Raw genomic sequence first — 22,095 nt, 5'->3', positions numbered from 1 at the left:
CAATGATTAATTAAAACCACCCTACAGTGGTTCCCCAACCTTTTTTCTCTGATGTACTCAAATACAATAGATTGATAGCTCGTGACAGGTTGTGATTAGCTCATTCAATCAATCAATCAATCAATCGATCAATGATCAATTTTATTTGTCACGTGACATAGTCGTCACATCAGTGAAATGTTATGCCATCAGCTCCTTCAAAGTGTGCATGATTCATCATCATCGGCACGGAAAAAGAGTCACCCGGTTGAATGGCACCCTCCAGGATCCAGCCAAGTCTCAGCAAAAGGACGCCACAGAGCGAGACTGACGCAAACCACACAGCTCACCTTGCACACTGGCTATCAGGATGCTGTAATATTCACAACATATCACAGGACTAAAGTGAGCAATTGCTTATTAAAAACAGCCATCAAGTATGACGATACAGCCCTCCTGGGCTGGCTATGCTGCCTGCACATTAACTGAGGCAGTTGCTAAGGAACGCAGCGCAGGTAACTAACACAGACTAGCCTATATATTTTGCCTAACCCACACAATAACACCCCATACTATCTGATTGAGACAGCAGTAGACCAACAACTAACCGGTCGAGGCAGCGGTATAACAGCAACTCCCTGTTCTGCGTGTTAACATTAGTTTTTGTCAAAGGAGTCTGGTGGCTTTGAGAAGAGCTAGATAACCAACTTCAGTTTCCCGTCGAAAAGGGCTGTCTAACTGCAAGGTAAAGCTGTGAAAATATTTTAAATATAGCTTACACTTAATGGGATACTTTGCCATTGTAAACCAACTTGTGTCATGGCAGTGTGTGTGCAGATCAACGGCTTCCCTCCGTGGCGCCAGCTATTAGTTTGTTAGTCTAAAGTTTTTTTTTCTCACAGCGCAGTGATACTTATTGCGCAAAGGAATTCGAATCATAGCCGTTGTATATGGTTATTAATCACAGCTATGAACTAATCAGATTGCTTGATTTGAGCTACCCATTTTATACGAGATGTGAAATAATACCCATCGCTCACTAAAACACATTATTCTGCTATGCATAATAAATTATGTAGTAAATCATCGCCCACAGAACACACTGTAAGAGACGGGCACTATGACCCAGCGGCTCACTCCTCCATGCAGCAGCACTCTGCCGCTGCGAGAGAAGGACCAGAAATCTGCAGTTCACAGAATGAAGAGATCAAAATGATGCTGCCTGTAAAAAGGGATTAAACGTAAGCAATCTGTAGCCAGCTGCGGTAAATCCGCGGCTCATTACTGTTCTACTTTTCTGTGCAAATATTTTTCAATGACTAATGCAGTTATCTGTAAGGTTAAGGTTTGCATTGTTGTAACGGCAAGCCAGCTAATGACAGATGCATCGTGCTCACTTTCTCCGTTGCACTGGACGAGAATTGCAGCGGATGCAAGCAGGCCTTTAATACGATCTGTTGTTTTTGTTTCTCCCCATCTGCCGGTCTAGTCTGGGCGCCACCTCGCTTGGATCGGCTGCTGGTGGATAAGACAGATTTGCCACCGGGGGGACATGCCGTCGCTGAGCATCCGTTGCGACGCTTGACTGACCATGATGAAGACCGAATCCACATCCAAGAGCACCGGCTCTGGCTCTACGCTCAGGAGCCCATCCCCGCACAGAAACGCGTACGAAGCGGGGATGCAGGCCCTGAAGCCCGTCAAAGACAATGCTGCGAACGGGGACATGCAGGAGGGCCCCCGAGGGCGCAGGTACGGCTCCAACGTGCACCGTATCAAAAACATGTTCCAGCAGATGCAGACCATAACCCCAGCCGATGCAGAGTGTGAGGAAGGCGCCAGGAACGCCGACAAATCGGTGCGCCTCTCCCTCCCCAGAGCCGGGAGCCTGAACGAGAACGTGGACCACAGCGCGCTGCTGAAGCTGGGATCCACCGTGTCCGAGCGCGTTAGCAAGTTCGACATCAGTAAACCGGAGAACGGGCATCCGCGGGCCTCGTCACCCAGCTACTCCAAGCTGCAGGAGACGCGCCGCATCTTCGAGCAGCAGCAGGAGAGGCAGCAGCAGGAGAGGCAGCAGCAGGAGAGGCAGCAGCAGGAAAAGTTGGCCACCACCAGGGTCCTACTGAAGACAGACAAGGCCTCAGGCTTCCAGGATAGCAGGTTGGACGTGGTGTCCCGGTTCAACGGCAGCACCGAGTCTCTGGACAGCCTGGACACCAGCGATGCGGTGTCCCCTACAGTCAGCCAGCTCAGTGCTGTGTTTGAACGGGCAGCCGAGCTCCGGAACAACCTCCACCGCCTCTCCTCTACCCCACCGCTCCCTTCCCGGGGGGTCAGCGCCAAGGTGGGTGTGTTGAACTCCAAAATAATTACAAAAAGGGTTTGTGCCTTTGCAGCAGGCAATCCGGAGGAAGATATAAACAATCAGATGGGCCGCGAGGGGCCTCCAAGTGGCCCCAGGGGGAGGGCTACTACTCCATCTGAAAGCATTAATGGGTGCCAAAGCGTCCCAAATACTGAACTTTACAGTACTCTAGGAGAGCCAAATGAGCAGAGAGAAAAGACAGTGTCAGATGCAGGTGTTGAGGTCAAATCTGAGGAACACTATGGGGCCAAGGGGCCTAACAGCACAACACTGCAAGGTGACATCCACATCTCTGTGGAGAATGGAGGAACCGAGAAGGAAAGCTCTCCAAAGGGTGGTGAGATGGCTAAGGTTGCTGGGGAGGAGGAAGACAGGACTCTCAGAGATGACCAGTCGGGGCGTGACTCTGTGGATATCAGTACCTACAGCGCGGTGGGGGAGGACTTTGGAGGAAGCCAGGTGGATGAGGAGGAAGATGAGGGTGATGACCGCTACGAGCCAGAGTCCAGCTGTGCAGAAATTTCTGGGCTGCCTGTGGAGGAGGACCCGCCCCCCTCCAGGAAGATCCGCTTCAGCACAGAGCCCATCAAGGTGAGGAACTGTGCAGTGGAAAAAAAACATGTAGAATGAATATTAAAAATGGTAGAATGTGAAGGTGTTATCTCTCAGACTGTATCCCCAGAGCCTTGCTTAATTAGGCTGAGGTGCTGATTTCTGATTTCTGTCTATATTCTGGTATGTTTGATGTCTTTTTTCATCCTGTGTGTTGAGAGGCTTGTTCAACTTGACCTTAAAGCTTATCTACCGTGGTACAGTCAGCGCCGCTGTCAGCTGTTTTAATGAACTCACTCAGCTTCTGCCGGTGTTAGAATGATGCTGACATTTTGATTTTACCCTGTTTCAACACGGGGCTTTGCACACTACTAAAATCCCCTGCCCCTTCCACAGTAGCCAGTTGCTAATGGACGGCCCTGCATTCCTACTGTGCAGCTGACATGGGCCCCAAAAGATCTTTGATGTCGATACTTATCTGAAACGCAGTGGGAGCTGCTTCTGTAAATAATTGCTGGGGGAGGAACAAAGAGGCCTGGATAATTGGTCCTGTTTCTAAAGTAGTGGATACTCCGCTGTGGCCAATGCAAGGTCAGCGGGCAGTCTATGGGGAGCTGGGTGAGGAATGGAGTGTTTTTGTGTGCGTGTGAAAAAGAAAGGGAGGAAGTGAGAAGAGAGACTGTGATCTCCTCTTGAATCAGTGAGATGTGAGAGGAGGAGGCGGAGTTGATTTAAAGTGTCTCTCCGTGTCTGGGGGTGGTGTAATGATCTGGAGAAGAGCATCAGATTCTCTCCAGCTCAGTCTCGCTGCTCTACTCTGCCTTGAGGTCTGAGGCATACAGAGACTCTGCCAGCTAAAGTTGCCACTGACACTGTAAATCACACACATTCCCTCACGCAGAAAGCCATTTCGTTGACTAAGGGCTCCTGTCCCATATCATGACCAGTCAAGTCGAAAGTTGCTCTTGCTCTCTCTTCTCATGGCTGCACATCGGCCAGTTGCCAAGAATTAGATGAGAAGATTGATACCACGTTCATATTTTTCTGATAAATATGAAGCTGCGGCCAACAGCCCGGTTAGCTTAGCTTAGCACAAAGACTCGAAACAGGGGGAAACAGCTAGCCTGGCTTCGTCCAAAAGTAAGAAAATCTGCGCCTCTAAACTCTGAAGTGCATTTCCTAAACTGTTGAAGTATACCTTTTAATGTCTAACTAGCTTAACTAAGGTCACAGTAATGGTAAAGTGGTTCCAATGTGCGACAGTTGGTGGTGGTAGTGCTAGAAATGTAACAATTTGCCAGAGAAGATTACTAGACGATGTAAACATGGATGTAAACAATGCAGGTTACAAAAAATTGCAAGTGTTTTTATGAGGAAGGAAACATATTCAGCATATTTGTCAGGCCTTAAGGACACACAATATTTACTCAAACATAACTCCACAGGGTCATCCTCTAAATAATATCTACAAATAGAAACACAAATGCAGTATTTTAAACAAAGTATTCATGTACAGCAATTTCTATTAGTGTGTGCTAATTGTACGCAAATACCGACATATCTGTGGTAAGCCAATATTGGCTTTTAATATCCACCCTGGATGGAAGCATGCTGAAAATCCCATGAATCCCAAATAAATTATGCCTGAGTTTAATATGCCCATCAGGCAATTGTAATGCAGGAAAAAAAAAGATAAAAGCAGACTTCTATTTCATTATTTTAACCTCGTGATAGCAGGAGGAAGCATTGTATGTGCCGTGATTAAGAAGTCATAACTCATAAGCTTTGATAAAAAGGCTGAATTTGGTTGTGACCCTGCAGCCGTCATCGGAGAATAACCTCCTACTGAGTCCTTTCACACTGTATCAGTGTGGCCTTTGTTATGAAGATTGATGCAGGGGTGGTTGAGAGTTAAGGGGGGGGTAGGTCAAATGGGAGGGGCGTTAAAAAGTCATGCGACTGTATAACTGTCAGCTCTTAAGTCCCAGTGTCAGTTGGTTTCTTTTCTATACAGGAAGTGCCCATTTTTAGTGCATATTTCCCCTCTGTGTAACAATTCAGCTTGTTGTGGTTGTGGCGGTTGGATGTCTGGGCGCATGCCTTTTCTTTGTCCCCGTTTTACACTACACACTCCTGTCTGTGTGTCTGTGTGTCTGTGTGTCTGTCTGTCTGTCCTCTCACACTGGCAAAAATAGCAGAACTGCTCCGGGTAGAGTTCACACTAGATTCTTTGTTTGCTCCTCCTGACACTCTCTCCTCGCTCCTTCTTTTCTCCCTTTCGCTCTTTGTCACCAGTCTCCTACTGCTAGTAAAAATAGCAGCATTGTTATCGTCGCAGACTTGCCTCGCTTTTCAGGGACGCCTCTTTGTCGAACACAGGAAGCTGCCTCTCATGTCTTATTTATTTGTTTTGCTTGTTTGTTTTGGCTTCATTTTATATCGCTCTGAATCTATCCTGTAGTTCATGATGTAGCCTCCTGTGATTTTTAATTATTTATCCTTTGTTAGAGGAACATTTTTTTTAAAATTGAAAATAGCATAAAATAAGATAATCTCCACTGGATTTGTGCTGTTCCCTCCAAACCAAAAATAAATCAGATTTATTTTTTATGCACCGGAATCCTTTTGCTCACTCATCACCTAGCCTACTCTCTCACTTTTTATCCACACACACACACACACACACACACACACACACACACACACACACACACACACACACACACACACACACACACACAGCCTACGCACCTCTGAATAGTCCTGCCAGCCTGCTCAAAGAACAGCTATGATTTTGTTTCGCACTGTATCATTAACACAAACAAACTGTTCTTGTATTGTAATAAACCGAGGGTGTTGAATTTGGACAAACATAGAAGGAGGAATTGCATTTTTAAGTGATTTTAACCACAAATTGCAAAATAGAGAGTGCCCAAAATGCAACCTTTGGTGGTTTGTGTTCACTGCTCAGGTCAGCCAACGAGGGATTGCCTAGGGAGAAGTAATACATCACAATATGTCAAGCTATCCTCAAACTGTCTATTACTTAGACTCAGCAGGGCTGCAGTATTTCATACAGTGCATTACTCACAGCCAGGAGGGGTGGGAGACCAGACAGATTATCAGCAAGGTCACTCTGCCCCACTTCCCAGTCCTGCAGTGGTAGTGGGTTGCAAGCTTTTACGTGATGTGCCCACACTCGCTCAGGTTACTGCCATTAGCCATGTTATGCAATGTCTCGCTCATGATGTCTGAGCGCTGTTTTGTCTTGTCCAAACTGCCATCATCTTGTCAAGTTAAAAAAAAGAAAAACAGACACTTGTTCTACAGTGATCTGTAATGCTGCATCTGTTTGTATTCATCTTCCTTACATATTACTTGTTATGTATTTAAGACAGGATAAGGCTGATGTTATTCTATTATTGTAAACAAGTGAAAAGACCAAAGCCAACAACAATGTGTTAGTCTGACTCTCAAGACTTCTCCTCTTCTCTTTGGCACTCAGTCCCAACCCCATTCAATAAATAACATCATAAATATACATACAGTAATATGCAATATACCAAACTTATAAAACATCATATTGTTACAGTATATAGTTGCTGTATCCTTCCACATATTGTAGTGCTATTCAGTCCCCCGTTGCTGACCTTATTCTCATGCTGCCGTGTCTCTTCCTGGGGTCAGCGCTAAGCCAAAACGTGACTGCGGACCAAAGGCTGGCCTGCCAAAACAGACAGGCTCTGGTGCCATGCAACCGTTACTATGACAAACCTACGCTATCCATTTTATTGGCTGGAGGAGAGTGGTCCAGGGCGATGGCAGCCAGGAACACATCCTTATTTTCTGTCTGCGTGTTACACATCTGGGATCTGGATTAACCCTCAATTTTAGAAGGATTTAGAAGCAATTACCTGCCACTTGTGGGCATGTTTAACCTGTGGTGGTTGGGAATGCAATTAATAGTGATGTAATTAAACTGTTAAGAGGGAATTGCTTGTTTTGGTCTCCATGTGCTTTACTTTGACAGCTTGATAAAGCATCACACAAGCATTCTGACCCCAAGAATCGTGGATTAATTGCAGCAATGAGTTGCCAGATCTCACATTATGCATGGTAATCACTTTAAGCATTTAAAGTAGAAATGGAGAATGGCAGTTCACAGCTCACATTCCCGAAACCAGTTGAAATAATAGCAAGCATACTTTGAGTAATAAAAGTGATGGAAAGTTGGGTGCTACAGACTGTGGAGAGACAGAGTGGAAACACGCTATTTCTGTTGTGAAAAACCAATGCCACCACCTCCACACATCCTATTGGCTGAACCCAAAATTAGATCTGTTTTTGGAGAGTGAAGAGGGAAAGAAACACAGCAGTTGACACGCTGCTGTGGGCAGTGGGGGAAGGGGTGGGGGGTACTGACTCGCTAGTTAAACCACCATAGTGTTACCCAATCGCATTGTAGCCAGAGGGCCATCAAGATGGAACCACACTGCAGGAGAGCCTCCAGAGCCGTTTTGTCATTTAGCCATCTCTCTGTCACGACACTGTAAAATGGAGCTGTGACTTACTGGTTATTTTTAATACCTTCTACTTTACCAAGTGGATGCTCTGTTTGTATAGACACACACAATCTATTAGCTGGTGAGTGGCTCTAGCTAGCGGCCCACAGAGCTTTTGTAGGACATCCCAGACGGCTGGTAGCAGAGGGAGGGATGGAGGGGGGGGAGGAAGGGAGTTTCCTGGCCATCTGTTAGCTTCTCTGACCTACTATCTGCCACAACTGGAACAGCGTCCTTCTTCAGCCCTGCCCACCCCCCATCTCCATGCCTTTTAATCCCAATGTTTGTCTTCTAAAGATAGCCACCTCACCGTTCAAGGAGTTCATCTACTACTCTACATACAGTACAGTACTTAGGTAAAGGTTTGGGTCAAAGGTTGCATTGTGCAGGATCCCATTAGTTGGCTTGGCCTTGTGTGGGATCATGGCACAGAACGGGGGAGAGGGAGGAAGTGAAAGTGTGAATTCAGTGTCAGTGAGGGCTCGATGTAGCCTGACCTGCATCATGACACCCGTCCTAAACTTGCCCAAGGCTGCAGGTCACGACGTACATCCAATCATGGCTGTGTTTTTTTTTTTCTCCAGTGCCACGTAAAGCGCTGCTGAACCACCTCTTTGATCTTCCACAGCATTGTGGGCGTAAAATGAGGGAACCACAAGCCACCGGCTGTGGCCTCTTGATCTTTAAACTCAAGGAGTGTAGCAGTGCCACGTGAGAGCGTCACAGTAGGCACTGTTGTTGTTTTGTGCTCCATTACTTAGGATACAAACAGTGCATTTTGTGCGTCTGTAATCCACATTCTGCTAATCCCTCTAAATACGAAGGTAACCTAAATCAAAAGCCATTAGACTTCAGTGCTGCTCCCAATGCTATCTATCATCTGCAGTACAGTTAGGTTCAATTTGATTCACTTAATTCATAGTGTGAACTAAAATCAGTACTGCTGCAGCTAATTATTATTTGCATTATAGATTAATCTGTCAATTCCTTTTTTGATCAAACGTTCAGTCAATAAAATGCCACAAGATAAGGGTAAAAAGACCATCATTTCTCAGATTCCACGTCTTCAAATTGCTTTTGTCTGATCAATAGTTGCTTGATTATTAAATAAAAAAACAAGTGGACATATCAAAATTGTTTTCAGTTAAAAGAATAGTTCAACAAAAGCTAATTCTTTATTTATTTAATTGAAGGGAATCCATTAAAAGAATAGTTTGACCCCAGCCAAACTCTAAATCAGCATGCAATCGTCATCGGCCTCGTCATCACTTGTACGAACACACAGTGATGGTGGTGATTTAGGTATAAGGCGATAACATTTTAAACCCTATTCTTATTGGTAAGTAAGTAAGGCTTAAAAGTAGAAGCAGAGGCTTGTACAGCGTCCACCGATGCATGAAAATACAATGACACTGAATAAATCTGCGAGAGGAGGGGCTGCTTATATTTCAAAAGCGCTGTCAAAACTGACAGGCTCTTTACTGTGTAGTGTTGCCAGGGGGACGGGGCCCATATGACTAAAGAGTTAGCACTGAAGCCACGAGATGCTACTTTGTAACACAGATGGACAAACTAAACAGCAGAGAAAGAGAAGTGAGAGAAAGTAAACAAAGACTCAACAAAAAGTGTTAAAGTGTTACAGCAGAGGGAACAAATGATTGTGGAGAAACAAGTTGAGAAATCTGACCAAATAAACGAAAGAATGTGTGAAGAATGAAGGTCCAGCACTGAATTAGTGTGGCTATTGGAGCATGCAAGGTGGTGCATGCATAATCACCGTGGAAGACTGAAAGTGAGGCTTTTAAAGATTCAGTGTGTGTGTGTGTGTGTGTGTGTGTGTGTGTGTGTGTGTGTGTGTGTGTGTGTGTGTGTGTGTGTGTGTGCGCTTGTTTAACTATATTCATGGGGTCCAAAAACTGGGAATCCAGTATACTTGTGGGGTCCCGACAGCTTTGTGGGGCCAAAATGCTGGACCCCACAAGTTTAAAGGGCTGTTTGAGGGTTAAGACTTGGTTGTAGGATTAGGGATAGAATTAGGTTATGGTTAGGGTGAGGGTAAGGGTTAAGGTTAGGCATTTAGTGGTGATAGTTAAGGTTAGGGTAAGGGGCTAGGGAATGCATTATGTCAATGACGGGTCCCCACAAAGATAGTGCCACAAACCTGTGTGTGTGTGTGTGTGTGTGTGTGTGTGTGTGTGTGTGTGTGTGTGTGTGTGTGTGTGTGTGTGTGTGTGTGTGTGTGTGTGTGTGTGTGTGTGTGTGTGTGTGTGTGTGTGTGTGTGTGTGTGTGTGTACGCAGCAGCTGCAGAAGGCCTCCATTAGCATGCTGGAGGTGGTTATGTAAACTGTCATGCTGGTAGACCAGAGTGAATGTGGGAAAGAGAGGCCTCTGTCTTCAGTGGTTGTGATTGATTTTCCCCCCAGTGTGTTTGATACACATTACCGCTGTGAAATGATACAGCCCGGCGGCCTTGAGGAAATGCTGCGGCTGTCTCAGTTGAAGTGGTCGATATATTTCAATTGCATTACGTCTGCATTAACAGTGGTGGTCAGTTATTATGAAAACCATGTATCCAGCTTGTCTATCTCAGCTGCGTACTGTTCATCTCCTCCACTTTATTGTTAATTAATCTGTTGATTATTTTATCAATTAATCGATTAGTTGTTTGGTCTATAAAATGTCAGAAAATGGTGCAAAATTTTCAAAGCCCAAGATGACGTCCTCAAATGTCTTGTTTTGTCCACAACTCAAAGATATTCAGTTTACTGTCAGAGAGGAGTGAATAAACAAGAAGATATTAACATTTAAGAAGCTGGGATCAGAGAATTTTTATTTTTCCCTTAAAAAAATGACTCAAACCGATTAATTAATTATCAAAATAGTTATGTATAAGTCATCTTTGCACCACTAGTGTTCAACATATCCATTTTTAGATTTGTATTAAAACAGATACATATTTCAGGAATTAAAATAAATACTGGATTTAAAATATGAACAGATGTTCCAAAGAAGTCACAAGCCACTCTCTTTCACAAGTGATTCAACATTCACCACGCTCCCCAGGGTGCACAGTGTTTTCTGTTTTATGTAGCAGTTACTATATTTGGAGTACATGCAAGAAGATCTGGGAAGTAGCACGAAACAGTGATAAGCCACCATGACTGTTAAGAAAAGAAAGGAAAGGGTCATCTACAGACTTCAGGTAGCAGAAAATCCAAGGAGAAGTGTTACCAGAGGGCTAACGCTGATTGACCTTTGGACAGTGCAAAAACACCACATTTTGGGAAATGTGCTTATTCACTTTTTTGCCGAGAGTTTGATAAGAAAGTTGATAACACTGTCATGTCTGTATGCTGAATATAAAGCTACAGCCAGGATACAATTAGCTTAGCTTAGCACAAAGACTGGAAACAGGGGGAAACAGCTAGCCTGGATCTGTCCAAACATAAAACCACAAATTGTTGTCTTCACACTTACGTTTTTGAGCGAATTACCAAGATTTAAAGTGTTAACTATTGACCTGTAGAGGTGCTGGTAGGCAGGTGTTATTCCTTTGGACAGAAGCTAGCTTTTTCCCCCCCACTGCTAGTCTTTGTGCTAAGATAAGCCAAAGATCCTCTATACTAAAGATAGCGCATTCCAAGCAGCGGCAATGATATGAAACGGTACACACTTCCTGTCTCCTAAAGGGGCGTGGCCTCGTTTGAACGTGGTGTGGATGAATGAAAAGTTATATTTTAATAATTTATCACTATGTTCTTTTGCTAATGTTAGATATTTATACAGGTAAAAGACATATTTAGCATCACGGAGATTAGTTTTGTTAGGGCATTCACGAACGTTAGCTGACGTTAGCTTTTATCTGTGTTGCCAGATCTTGCGAGAGTTTGGTCCTGAGACAGAAACAGGTCTCAAACAAAGTAAATTTTCTCCTGATGTGTCCGTCTGTAAAATGCCATGTTAGTGTCAGAATGTTCTGGAAGTATGTGGCTTGTGAAAAATGGGTCACTCATAATCTGTGTTCACGTTCACTTCTCCTGTTGGAATCAATACACACGGACCTGACGCTAGTCTCCTAAAGAGGCGTGGCCTAACTCTACAAGAAAGCAAAAAAGCCAAATTCTGTCTTTAAAAAAAACTAGCATCTGAAATTAGGGCTGCACAATTAATCTCAATTTTATCGAAATCGCAATATGGAATAGTGCAATATCAAAATCGCAGGGGGGGCGCAATATTTGTTAAAGGCAAAATATGTGTAAAATCATTCTGAATTAAGTATTGTGGTGCTGCAGAGCCATCCCGGCCTACACATCCTATCTAAAGACTAAAGAAAACATCTTTGTTTGGTCAGATCCTCGCAAAAATCACACTATAATCATTTACATTTTTTGAATTTTAATAATTTTCAATGAAAATGAGAAAACTAACACAAAAATGATCATTCCCTCCAATATCGTGAATCATATCGCAATCGCAATATCAGTTAAAATAAACCCAATTAGAAAATGTCCTCATATCAGGCAGCCCTATCTCAAATCCCCCCTTTTCAAGAAAATCTGAAAAGAAAATGATGGATAATTACAAATACAGTACAAAACTTTATGCTACCTTCCACAGTCTTGAACAAAGAGGTTTTACGTGTTTGTGATCTCAGTCTGATCGAGTGTCTCTGTCTCCTCCTGCAGGTGTTTGCCACTTACCCCAACGAGGACTACGACAGGCGTAATGAAGACGTGGATCCAATGGCAGCGTCTGCTGAGTACGAGCTGGAGAAGAGGGTGGAGAGGCTGGACCTGTTCCCCGCGGAGCTGGAGAAAGGTACAGAACATTACAGATTTACCTAAGAAGCCAGCCATCTGGAGTATTTGAATAATTCTAAGCATTTATTGGAACCTGATTGGGGCACCAGGTGGGTGGTTTGCAAGAAATTGGGAATGAAAATAGAAACTAGAATAGAAATTTTGGTATATGTGATTAACCTCCCACTGGACAGTTCGATTTGTCCTTTCTGTCTCTCTTTGAAGCCAAAAAAAAAAATCTTTACTACTTATGTAAAAAGGTCTTCAGTGTTCACTGACTGCCTTCTGCCAACCACCCTGTTTCCCCCAGTGAGCCACACTTCCCTCAACATCCCTTCAACATTATGGTGCATTAATATATTTATAGAATACTATATTTAGAATTTTGTACAGAGCAGGTTACGCAGGATACCATATGTGACCATTTTCTGTATAAATGATGCACTGATGTGTTTACCGTCAAATTAATGACAATGAAAAATGAATGCAATACTTCAGCACATCACACCTCAGGCAGGATGTTATGACTGATTCTGATCTCACTTTCAAGTCACATATGAAGAAGCTAACTGAAATAGTGTTTTATTATTTTAAGACTCCTCGAGATTCAAATAATTTGTGCATGTTTTATTACAACAATAAATCAATTACAGCAACAAACAGAATCATTCGAGACCCTGCAAATACTCTAGAAATCTTTTCATAGTTTTGCTCCTGACTCTGCAGTTGATATGCTGCATGTCCCTGGTAGACCCCCTCATAGCCACAGACTCTCTCTGCTGCTCACTGTACCAAAACAAATCAGACAAAGACCCGCGGTAAAGCTGCCTTCTGCAGTTTTAGATCCAAACTCTGGAACAGATTCTCCCGCTGGATCAGAGAACAGCGATGTCAAAGCTAAAAAGTCACCTTTTTAGCCTTGCTTATAACTAAAAACTTGTTATTAGTTCACTGCTATGTACACTTTTGCTTCATTAGAAATTGAAATAAAATAGTTTTTCTTTCTTTCTGCATTTCACAAGGTTAACTGTCTGCTCTTTCTTTCTAATTTTTTTGTGGTACCACTAGTCTTGCCCCTAATTAAGCATTTATAATCCTGTAGGATAAACAAATACTCAATGAACATATAATAAAACCTAGTCTTAATAATTTAAATATGTCTTCATAGGGGAAGTTATAATTGTTGACAAACACTGTACTTTAACAAACAGTTAAAATATGTATTTATGTATTTATAGCTGTGTACAACTACATTAGGCGTGGTATAATCCATTCAATAAATGTTTTTCTACTGCTTGTAAATGATAAATTGGGGGATTTAAAGTAAAGTGTTACCATAACGTCTTGATATAGCTATATTATTATGCAGTCTATAAATTGTAACTACAAGATCAATTTATTAGGTATTTTGAGTTATAATAGAGGATCTCTGAAAGGTACCATGTGGAGTTTCTGACCACTAGTTTTTACGAGTGGATCCCTGTTTTGTTTGTATCGTGCACATGCACAAGGACGCGCATGCATGTGTGCGAGCATGCAGACAATGCGATACACATTCCTGCTGCCCGTTTCATGCTATCACACTGACTGAGAGTTGGTAGCAGTAATGTGCAAATAAATGCAGTAATGTACCAACAAAAGCAGGGAAGAAGACGACTGCCAGCAAGCAAGCATGGATGCAAACAACGCAATGTTTAAAATTGGCTTTGTAAATGTTTTATGAGGAAGGAAATGCATTGTCAGGCCTCATGACAATATCCAATGTCCTGTTTGCTTACAAGAAAACTCCACAGAGGACCTTTAATTTGGATCACACCTGTGGTGAAGGGAAAGGGCCAAGCACTGCACTGTTTTTACTTTATTTAAATTGCCCACCCAAATTTATCCTGATGGTTAACCGGCCATCTTTCAGTCACAAGCTCACTTCTCTGAAATTAGTCCACAGCCGCAAATTATTACCAAAAATGTAATTCACAAGAGTGACGACATGAACATGGAATCAAAGACATGTTTTCCACCCACAGAGAGTGGTAACAGCGCCACAGTCCACGAGCTCCAATGCCTCACTCACAAAGACATGACAGCATAACACATCAAAACTGACCAAAAGCTGTTAAACATGGATTACAGTAACAGTATGGTAACAGCCGGTCTGGTATTTGTCTTTCAGATGGCGAGGGCCTGGGCATCAGTATCATCGGGATGGGTGCAGGGGCTGACATGGGCCTGGAGAAACTGGGCATCTTTGTGAAGACAGTCACGGATGGAGGAGCAGCACACAGGGATGGCAGGTATGTTAATTACTGTTCAATTCACTTAGGATTATTCTTTATCTGGTAAAGACACATGGCAAAAAAAAGGCATTTGATTTGTAAACCACGTGCCAACCTGAGGTTAGTAGTTGTAGTTTTATTTTTTTCCAGGAGTGGATGCTTCATTGTCGTCTTTCTTTCTGATTCCTGGCAACTGCAGATAGGTCTTGCTGCCAAAAACGAGGGCTTATAAATGGAGTGTGGTTTGTGTGCGCCTTAGTATAAAGGCCACAGATGAGCTATTACTGTGAATCCTAAACCTCTTAACTGCCTCCTCCAGGATCCAGGTGAACGATCTGATTGTGGAGGTGGACGGGACCAGTTTGGTGGGAGTTACCCAGAACTTTGCCGCCTCTGTACTCAGGAACACCTCAGGAACTGTAAAGTAAGAGTTACTTTTGAATAGCCATGATTTTATTGCAATTGCTTTGACATCGAGAAACACAAATCATCCAACACCAGTGTAGTGTTTTTTAGCCACAGGAGCGGGATGGAAATGTCGGTCGGCCAGTTGGTCCAGCACTATAGTCTTCGAATGAAATATCTCAACAACCATTGGCTGGATTGCAATGACCACGCACTCCGTACATCATCTAACGCCATCATTAGATCCAAATTTGAATTCAATTCAATTATATTTATAGCGTCAAATCATAACACGTTATCTCAGGACACTTTAAAGATAGAGAAGGTCTAGACCACACTAATTTACAGAGACCCAACAATTCCCACAAGAGCATGCATTTGGTGCAACAGTGGCAAGGAAAAACTTCCTTTTAACAGGCAAAAAACCTCGGACAGAAGCAGGCTCTTGGTGGGCGGCCATCTGCCACAACCAGTTGGGGGGTAAGAGGGGGATTAAAATGTCCAGTACTTTTATTTGTGACTAAAAATACCTGCAAAACTTAAGACGTCCCTACGAGCCTCAGCTGTACTTAGTGTTTAGTGCTGATTAGCAAATGCTCACATGCTGGTGATTATTACATTACTGCTAAACACCAACATGTTAGCATGTTAGCAAGCTGATTTTGTTATTTATCTCATAGCACTGCTGTGATCTTAGTTCATTCATTTTTACAGTAGCAATCCAGGACATAAGTCTTGATACACTTTGTTGCTCGCTTTGACATCTGCATTCTTGCTTGAAGATATGGTTTGCCTCTTGATATATACGCACAGCCAGCCTTACACGCAGGACTGACTTCTACCACATCCTGCCCATTCAGCTCACCAGACTGCAGATTTATATCTCAAGTCTCACAGGGTCATGATTATACCCTTCAGTGTTGAAAAGCTCCTTTCTGAGACATCCTGAATGCAGTCCAAAGATTCCACACCAGAACCACAGAAAACACAGTTATCAGGAACAAATACACTTGGCATCTAAAGTAGAGTTTGGAAATGCCAGAGGGATATTTGTAGCCGAGCTCTTTGGCGTTTTGATGGAGCTGACCGTTCCCTATGCACTCCTTTTGTCATCTAAACTCATTCATAATTCAGGGTTTAGTGGTCAGGGCTGTACGGGTGATTGTTAGTGTTGTGTGACTTGTGAAGATCAGAGACCTCCATAGATAGCTCATCCATTATGGATCTGCTGCAGTGATGGCGAAGGGCACTAGAGCTCAGACCTATTCATAAAAATTGTCAGGCGGACAATAGATGGGGGCAGGAAGTACGTTTGTGAACATTTAATTACCCGTTAGTGCCGAAGAAATTGAACGGCTGCAGCGGCTGGCTTAATAACCGTCTGTGGCTTCATCGTGATTCAGTGTTTTTTTTGTCCTGTTCACTGTTTACACGGTGGCTTTAATTTGACAGAGATTGGAGAGAGATTTGTGAGCCTCAATCAGGAAACATATAGTCTCTAAAATGAGCTTTACAATGAGCTTAAGGAGAGGCAGAGATGAGGGTTTGAGTTTAATCATAGAAGAGGCCAACTCCATAGAGACTGCCTTTGTTCAGCTCTAAACAGGAAGACATTTTCTGACCTCAGAGAGCCAGCACATTCCTTGTATATTAATACATTACACTATACAAACTGGAAAGGGCTGTAAGAAGTCTATTATATATGAAAAACACGTTCTTGGTCCTTGTGGAGCCAGTGTTCGTGCTCCTTAGTAGTCAGGAGTAAAAAAAAAAACAAAAAAAAACGGACTGTCATGTAATATTTAGCATGCAGTATCACACCATATCAGACAAGGGACAATTTCAGTTCAGCTAGCCTCTTTGAACATGTCAGAGTTGTTCAATCCTGACTGAGCTGGACTGCTGATTGTCAAAACACAGGTTTGTGATTGGGCGAGAAAAGCCGGGAGAACAGAGCGAAGTGGCCCAGCTCATCCAGCAGACCCTGGAGCAGGAACGCTGGCAGAGGGAGATGATGGAGCAGCGCTACAACCAGTACATGGACGAACAAGAGGTTAGTCCTACGTGCTCAGGGCTCATTTTTTAAGACCCTCTGAAACAAGGAGTACTGGTGTAGGATCCTGACAAAACTGCTTGCTTTGTCATTCTTGACTCAGTGGTGGTGCATTGTCTGCACATGCACGGTGCAGAAGTCACTGTGCAATGCTTACTAATCACTTTCCTTCCCCCTTTGTCCACACACACACACACACACACACACACACACACACACACACACACACACTGCCATGATCACACATTTTTGAGAATTAAATGGAAGATTCAGGCTACTAACTTCAAAAAATCAAAACTCTTTTGCTGGTCAGTTGTTGTCTTATCAATATTTAGGGAGAGGATCAATTCCAAAAAATAATAATATCTGAATGCATTTATCAACATTTAAAGCCTTCAAGTTATCAACAGACGCGTCACTAAATAGCTTTAAATTGTATGTTTTTTTATATTTTTTTGTAAATTGTTTAGGCACAAAAAATACCTCCTTTTGAAATGAAAAACACGTCTCTTTCTTTTGCAATAATTCTTCATCTCTGTATGTCCTTGTTTCCCCTGTAGGATTATGAAATGCATCCCATCATGAAGAGAAGTGATTCTCTCTGGTGTGGCTGTGTTGTGTGTGTGCTTCTGGCAGGAAGCCACACTGTTCAGACTGATCAAATGATAAGCTCAGCTCCAAAATGGGGACAAATCTGAATCTCATATTTGGTGGCCTCGGATGCCCTTTGCTTTGTTAATCTCATGTGTCTCAGATGTTCTCTCCGTTTTATTTTTACAAAAACAGAGCATGTACTCAAAAACTGCCTGCAGTTACATTATAACAACAGAGAGGAAGTTGCTCCATTCATGCAAGGGTGATGGTGGGTGGTTCCTGAAAAGCTTAGATTGTATAATAGAAAGGATGGTATGCACTTTTGGAGTTTTGCACCATCTAGTGGCTGTTTGGTGTCACAGCACAGAAACATGTTTTTAAAGACACCATTTAAAGCGTAAATCTCGCCAAAATGCAACCTAGGGTCTTTTTGTGAATGTACCCGAGTCAAACTTTCGTTTAAAAGCATAATTAGGACGGCAACGCCACTTTTAAGATTGACTGTATCTTTGTTTTTCGGTCAAATGGCCTTTTGAATGGGAGAGCTAGGGGCACTACTATGATAGCATCAAAATCACTATTTTTAAAACACTAAGAAGGCTCGACACAACATAAAACTTTTCTCCAAGTATGACCAGGGGCTCTACACATGAACTCCAGCATTGAGAACATTGTTTGTGTACACAGAGTTTACTAAAAAGAAAGGTTTTGAGCAACTCACTGTAGCTGTTGGTTTTCCGGTCGCCGTCTATCGAGCCAGTCTAAAATAGTCGAGGGAGGAGAGTAAAGATGGAAAGCTCCAAAAGCTTAGTTCCATATAAATGCACGGATAATTTGTTGTTTTGTCGTTAGGGAAACACAATACTGACCTTGTAGTTGAAAAAGGAGCCTCATATAAGAATGACATTTCCTCCTAATGGAGTCTGTTCATTCGCATTTGGAGATCACCTATTTTGGACTGGCAAGATGGCGGAGAGCGTAAACAACAAGAGCTACAGTGAGTTGCTCAAAACCTTTCTTTTAGTAAACTCTGTTTACACAAACAATGTTCTCAATGCTGGAGTTCATGTGTAGAGTCCCTGGTGATACTTGGAGCAAAGTTTTATGTTGTGTCGAGCCTTCTTAGTGTTTAAAAAATAGTGATTTTGATGCTATCATAGTAGTGCCCCTAGCACTCCCTTCAAAAGGCCATTTGACCGAAAACGAGGATACGGTAAATCTTAAAAGTGGCGTTGCCGTCCTAAATATGCTTTTAAACGAAAGTTTGACTCAGGTACATTCACAAAAAGACCCTAGGTTGCATTTTGGTGAGAGTTACGCTTTAATGACCTTTTCCTGTTTTATGTAACATTTTATTCAAATATTCAACAACAAATGCAAAAAAATGCAAAACCTCATGTGTAAAAACAAAATCTTACTATTGCAAACATAATAGATGTTTGAACGATTTGTCTTCCCAAAATCCAGCTCTCTCTGTCTATATGATACTGGTTTGCAATTTGAATAACCACACATGATGTAAGATAAGATAAGATATGATAAGATAAGATATGATAAGATTTGATTGTCTCTTATAGGAGAAATTCGTCTTGGGCAGTCGAGAGAACAGAAATGGCGACGCATCGCACATAAACACACAATAAACACACAGTAAACATGCATAAAACATAAGCATACATTATCTCATCCCAATGCGTTCAATAAACATTCAATAAACCTCAAGACCCCACTACCTTCCCCCACACTCACAGAAGAAAGAGATCCCACTGCACACACCCCCCCCCCTCATATTGCACTTAATTCTACCCAGATTGCACATTTCCCATTAAATCATGCTGTGATCAATAATTTATGTATTGCACAATGCCGTGATAAAATAAAAATATTGCACCAGTGCCCTACCAGATAGACGTCCTGCTGCTGCAACATCTGGACTCAACTGGAAATACATCAAATAGGGAAGCAAATTGTGACTTTAAAGGGTTTGTTCATCCCTCCATAATTTGGGTGAACTGGCCTTTTAAACTTAGAATAATTATTTCTGTCTGTGAATGTGTTCCTAACCCGGTCTTCGTCCCTGCAGGGTGGCGAATATGGCACAGATGAGGAAGAGGACGAGGATGAGGAGGTCAGTCCGCCGTATCCCAGTGCCATCGAGGTGTTTGACTTGGCAGAGAACGAGGACATGTCGCCTCTGGAGACAGACCCTGAGAAACTGGCACATAAATACAAAGAGGTGAGAAATGAACTCTGTAATTGGAGCGTTTCCTGTGTAATCACATCTTATTTCCTCTAGTGTGCCTAATATTAACACATGTATTTAAAATGGTCATCTCTCTTTGCTATAAAGCTCCAAATAAAGCATGCTGTGACTCAGGCTGAGATCCAACAGCTGAAAAGAAAGGTACATTCTTAAATTACGTTCCTTTAAATAATAGTTCATCATAATCCTATAGGAAGAAAACAAGCATGGATTATTTTAAGGATCAGAGTTTACATAAGCGTGTCAATGAAATGGATCTTCACCTGTTTTTCCAGCTGCACCACGCTGAGCAGGAGAAGCAGCGCTGGCGCATGGATAAGGCCCAGCTGGAACAGACCCTGCAGGAAAACAAGGAGCGTATGGAGAAGCTAGAGGGCTACTGGATGGAGGCTCAGAGCCTGTGCCAGGCGGTGGACGAGCACCTGAAGGAGACACAGTCCCAGTATCAGGCCCTGGAGCGCAAGTACAGCAAAGCCAAACGTCTGATCAAGGAGTATCAACAGAAGTAAGACAGTAGGACTACATAGAGCTAAAAGAGTTGTGTGATTTATTACATCTGAGTTTAACAGTCTGACACTGTAATCGACTTCCTTTAACAGGGAGATTGAGTACCTGAAGAAGGAGACTCAGCGTTGTGCACAAGTTGGAGCTGAGGCCTCTCTTCTGAAAGAGGAGTCAGGACAACTTCAAGAGCAGGTACGGGGGTGACCTAGAAACAAGACTGTCTTAGACTTTTCAAGTAGCCTTGAAACTGTTTTGGTCCCATTATAAGGCAGCGGTTTGCAGTGTTTTTGGCGCTCTCCAATTTTAGTTGCAAAGAAACTTTTAATTGGTTTGTTAGTTGCAGCTTTAGGCTGTGCTATGTTTTTTTAATTTATTTTTTACAGCACTACAATTTGGCTCAAAACTGCTTCAGTGAGTCTTGTGACCTGTATACAAACCATTATATATATTTCAATGAAGTAAAAAGCTCTAGCTGTTCGTTGTTGAAAGCCCAACGTGACTCACACTGCAGCATGTGGGTGATATTTAAATGAAATGTAAATGCATGGTTTGCCAACAATTTGAAAAAACATATTTTAATGGATTCAGACTTTTGGACCATGCTGTATAAATTGTTTACATGCTGTGACACACCACTGCTGCATAATTAAACATAACATTACATTACTGCATTTTCCTCTCCCTTCTCTAGGTGGCTGACCTGGAGTGCAGAGTGGAAGAGCTGAAATCTGAACCTTTATAAAAGCCTTTTGTCTGTTACATATATCTCAGAAAGCATAACTTCACTCGATGGAGACGATAGTGTTATTGTACTTCCAATGACCTGCAGGGTATTTCTCGTCACCACCTTGAGCTTGGTTTCCAGTTGCATACTGTATATGTGTCCTCAGGCTTAGTATTTCAGCCACTTAACCCTTTTAACCATGTTTTTCTGTTATGGGAACACAAAGAACGGTTTTATCATCACAAATATAGACTCTGTTGAGCTCTAGATGTATTGTTCCTTTTTCATTTTCAGTATTTAATCTTACTTTGTGGTTTTGTGACAGATCGAGCTGTTGCTTTTAATTGCCAAAAAAAACAAATTCCTTTTCTTTTGCCTAGTTTTGTGACCTTTCTTCTGTTTGTACAGACGTGTTACTGTGTGGTTTAACAATCAGTTTGGTTTGTAAAACATTTTAATATGTGTATAACATTAACATAATATAAACTAATGAGATTGAGGGTTGTTGTATATTTTATGTGATGAAGATGTGCACATTGGATGGAGATTGCACTGAAGAAGACATCAACAAGGTGCTTCACTGGAACGGAGGAATAAATGGGAACAATGTTTGAGGTGTCTTTGAAATTGTACAAACAGTAACCCACCCTTCATAGGGGTCCTATCACTATACCTTGAGAACCACCTGCTGCCTACCTTTCAGAAGTGTTTGTGTATTTTGTACACATTAAGACTCAAATGAGCGTCCAATCCTCTGGTTTCAACCCTACTTTCAAAAAAAGGACCACAGAAACAAGCCTCCACAACTGCTGTGCCACAAATGAAAATGGATCTCTTTCTCCCCTCAAAATGGATGTTGTCAAGGACTTTGTGTAACTGGTATTAGTTAGGACTACTGATATAAGAAACATTACTGGACTGGGATGTTAAATAAGCAGTTACCAGCAGCAAAAGTTATAGATTTAAAAAGCTTGTGTCTCGAACCAGCAGATGCACTTGACACCACTGTGTGTAGCAC

The 22,095-nt window shown here is 42.5% G+C and overlaps 1 protein-coding gene across 1 annotated transcript; it reads left to right on the top strand.

Moving 5' to 3' along the window:
• The first annotated feature begins 910 nt into the window (after positions 1 to 910).
• Positions 911 to 21,858, top strand: ppp1r9bb (protein phosphatase 1, regulatory subunit 9Bb). The gene is made up of 11 exons (XM_031315045.2): positions 911 to 1,220; positions 1,469 to 2,938; positions 12,148 to 12,280; positions 14,432 to 14,552; positions 14,854 to 14,958; positions 16,860 to 16,992; positions 19,670 to 19,822; positions 19,937 to 19,990; positions 20,125 to 20,354; positions 20,449 to 20,545; positions 21,045 to 21,858. Exons 2-11 carry the CDS (start codon positions 1,571 to 1,573, stop codon positions 21,093 to 21,095), a joined length of 2,445 nt encoding a protein of 814 aa, XP_031170905.1. The 5' UTR covers positions 911 to 1,220; positions 1,469 to 1,570; the 3' UTR covers positions 21,096 to 21,858.
• The last annotated feature ends 237 nt before the right edge of the window (positions 21,859 to 22,095 follow it).

This window comes from Sander lucioperca, chromosome 22, assembly GCF_008315115.2.
Source record: "Sander lucioperca isolate FBNREF2018 chromosome 22, SLUC_FBN_1.2, whole genome shotgun sequence".
Classification (NCBI taxonomy): domain Eukaryota; kingdom Metazoa; phylum Chordata; class Actinopteri; order Perciformes; family Percidae; genus Sander; species Sander lucioperca.
Note: the sequence above shows the minus strand (reverse complement) of the source record. Positions and strands in the feature narration are given on the sequence as shown.

Bases quoted from the DNA above. Each gene is read 5' to 3' on its own strand.
- ppp1r9bb (XM_031315045.2), top strand. From the start codon at position 1,571: ATGATGAAGACCGAATCCACATCCAAGAGCACCGGCTCTGGCTCTACG. The intron at 12,281-14,431 runs GTACAGAACATT...TTTGTCTTTCAG, and splicing joins CCCCGCGGAGCTGGAGAAAG to ATGGCGAGGGCCTGGGCATC. The intron at 19,991-20,124 runs GTACATTCTTAA...CTGTTTTTCCAG, and splicing joins TCCAACAGCTGAAAAGAAAG to CTGCACCACGCTGAGCAGGA.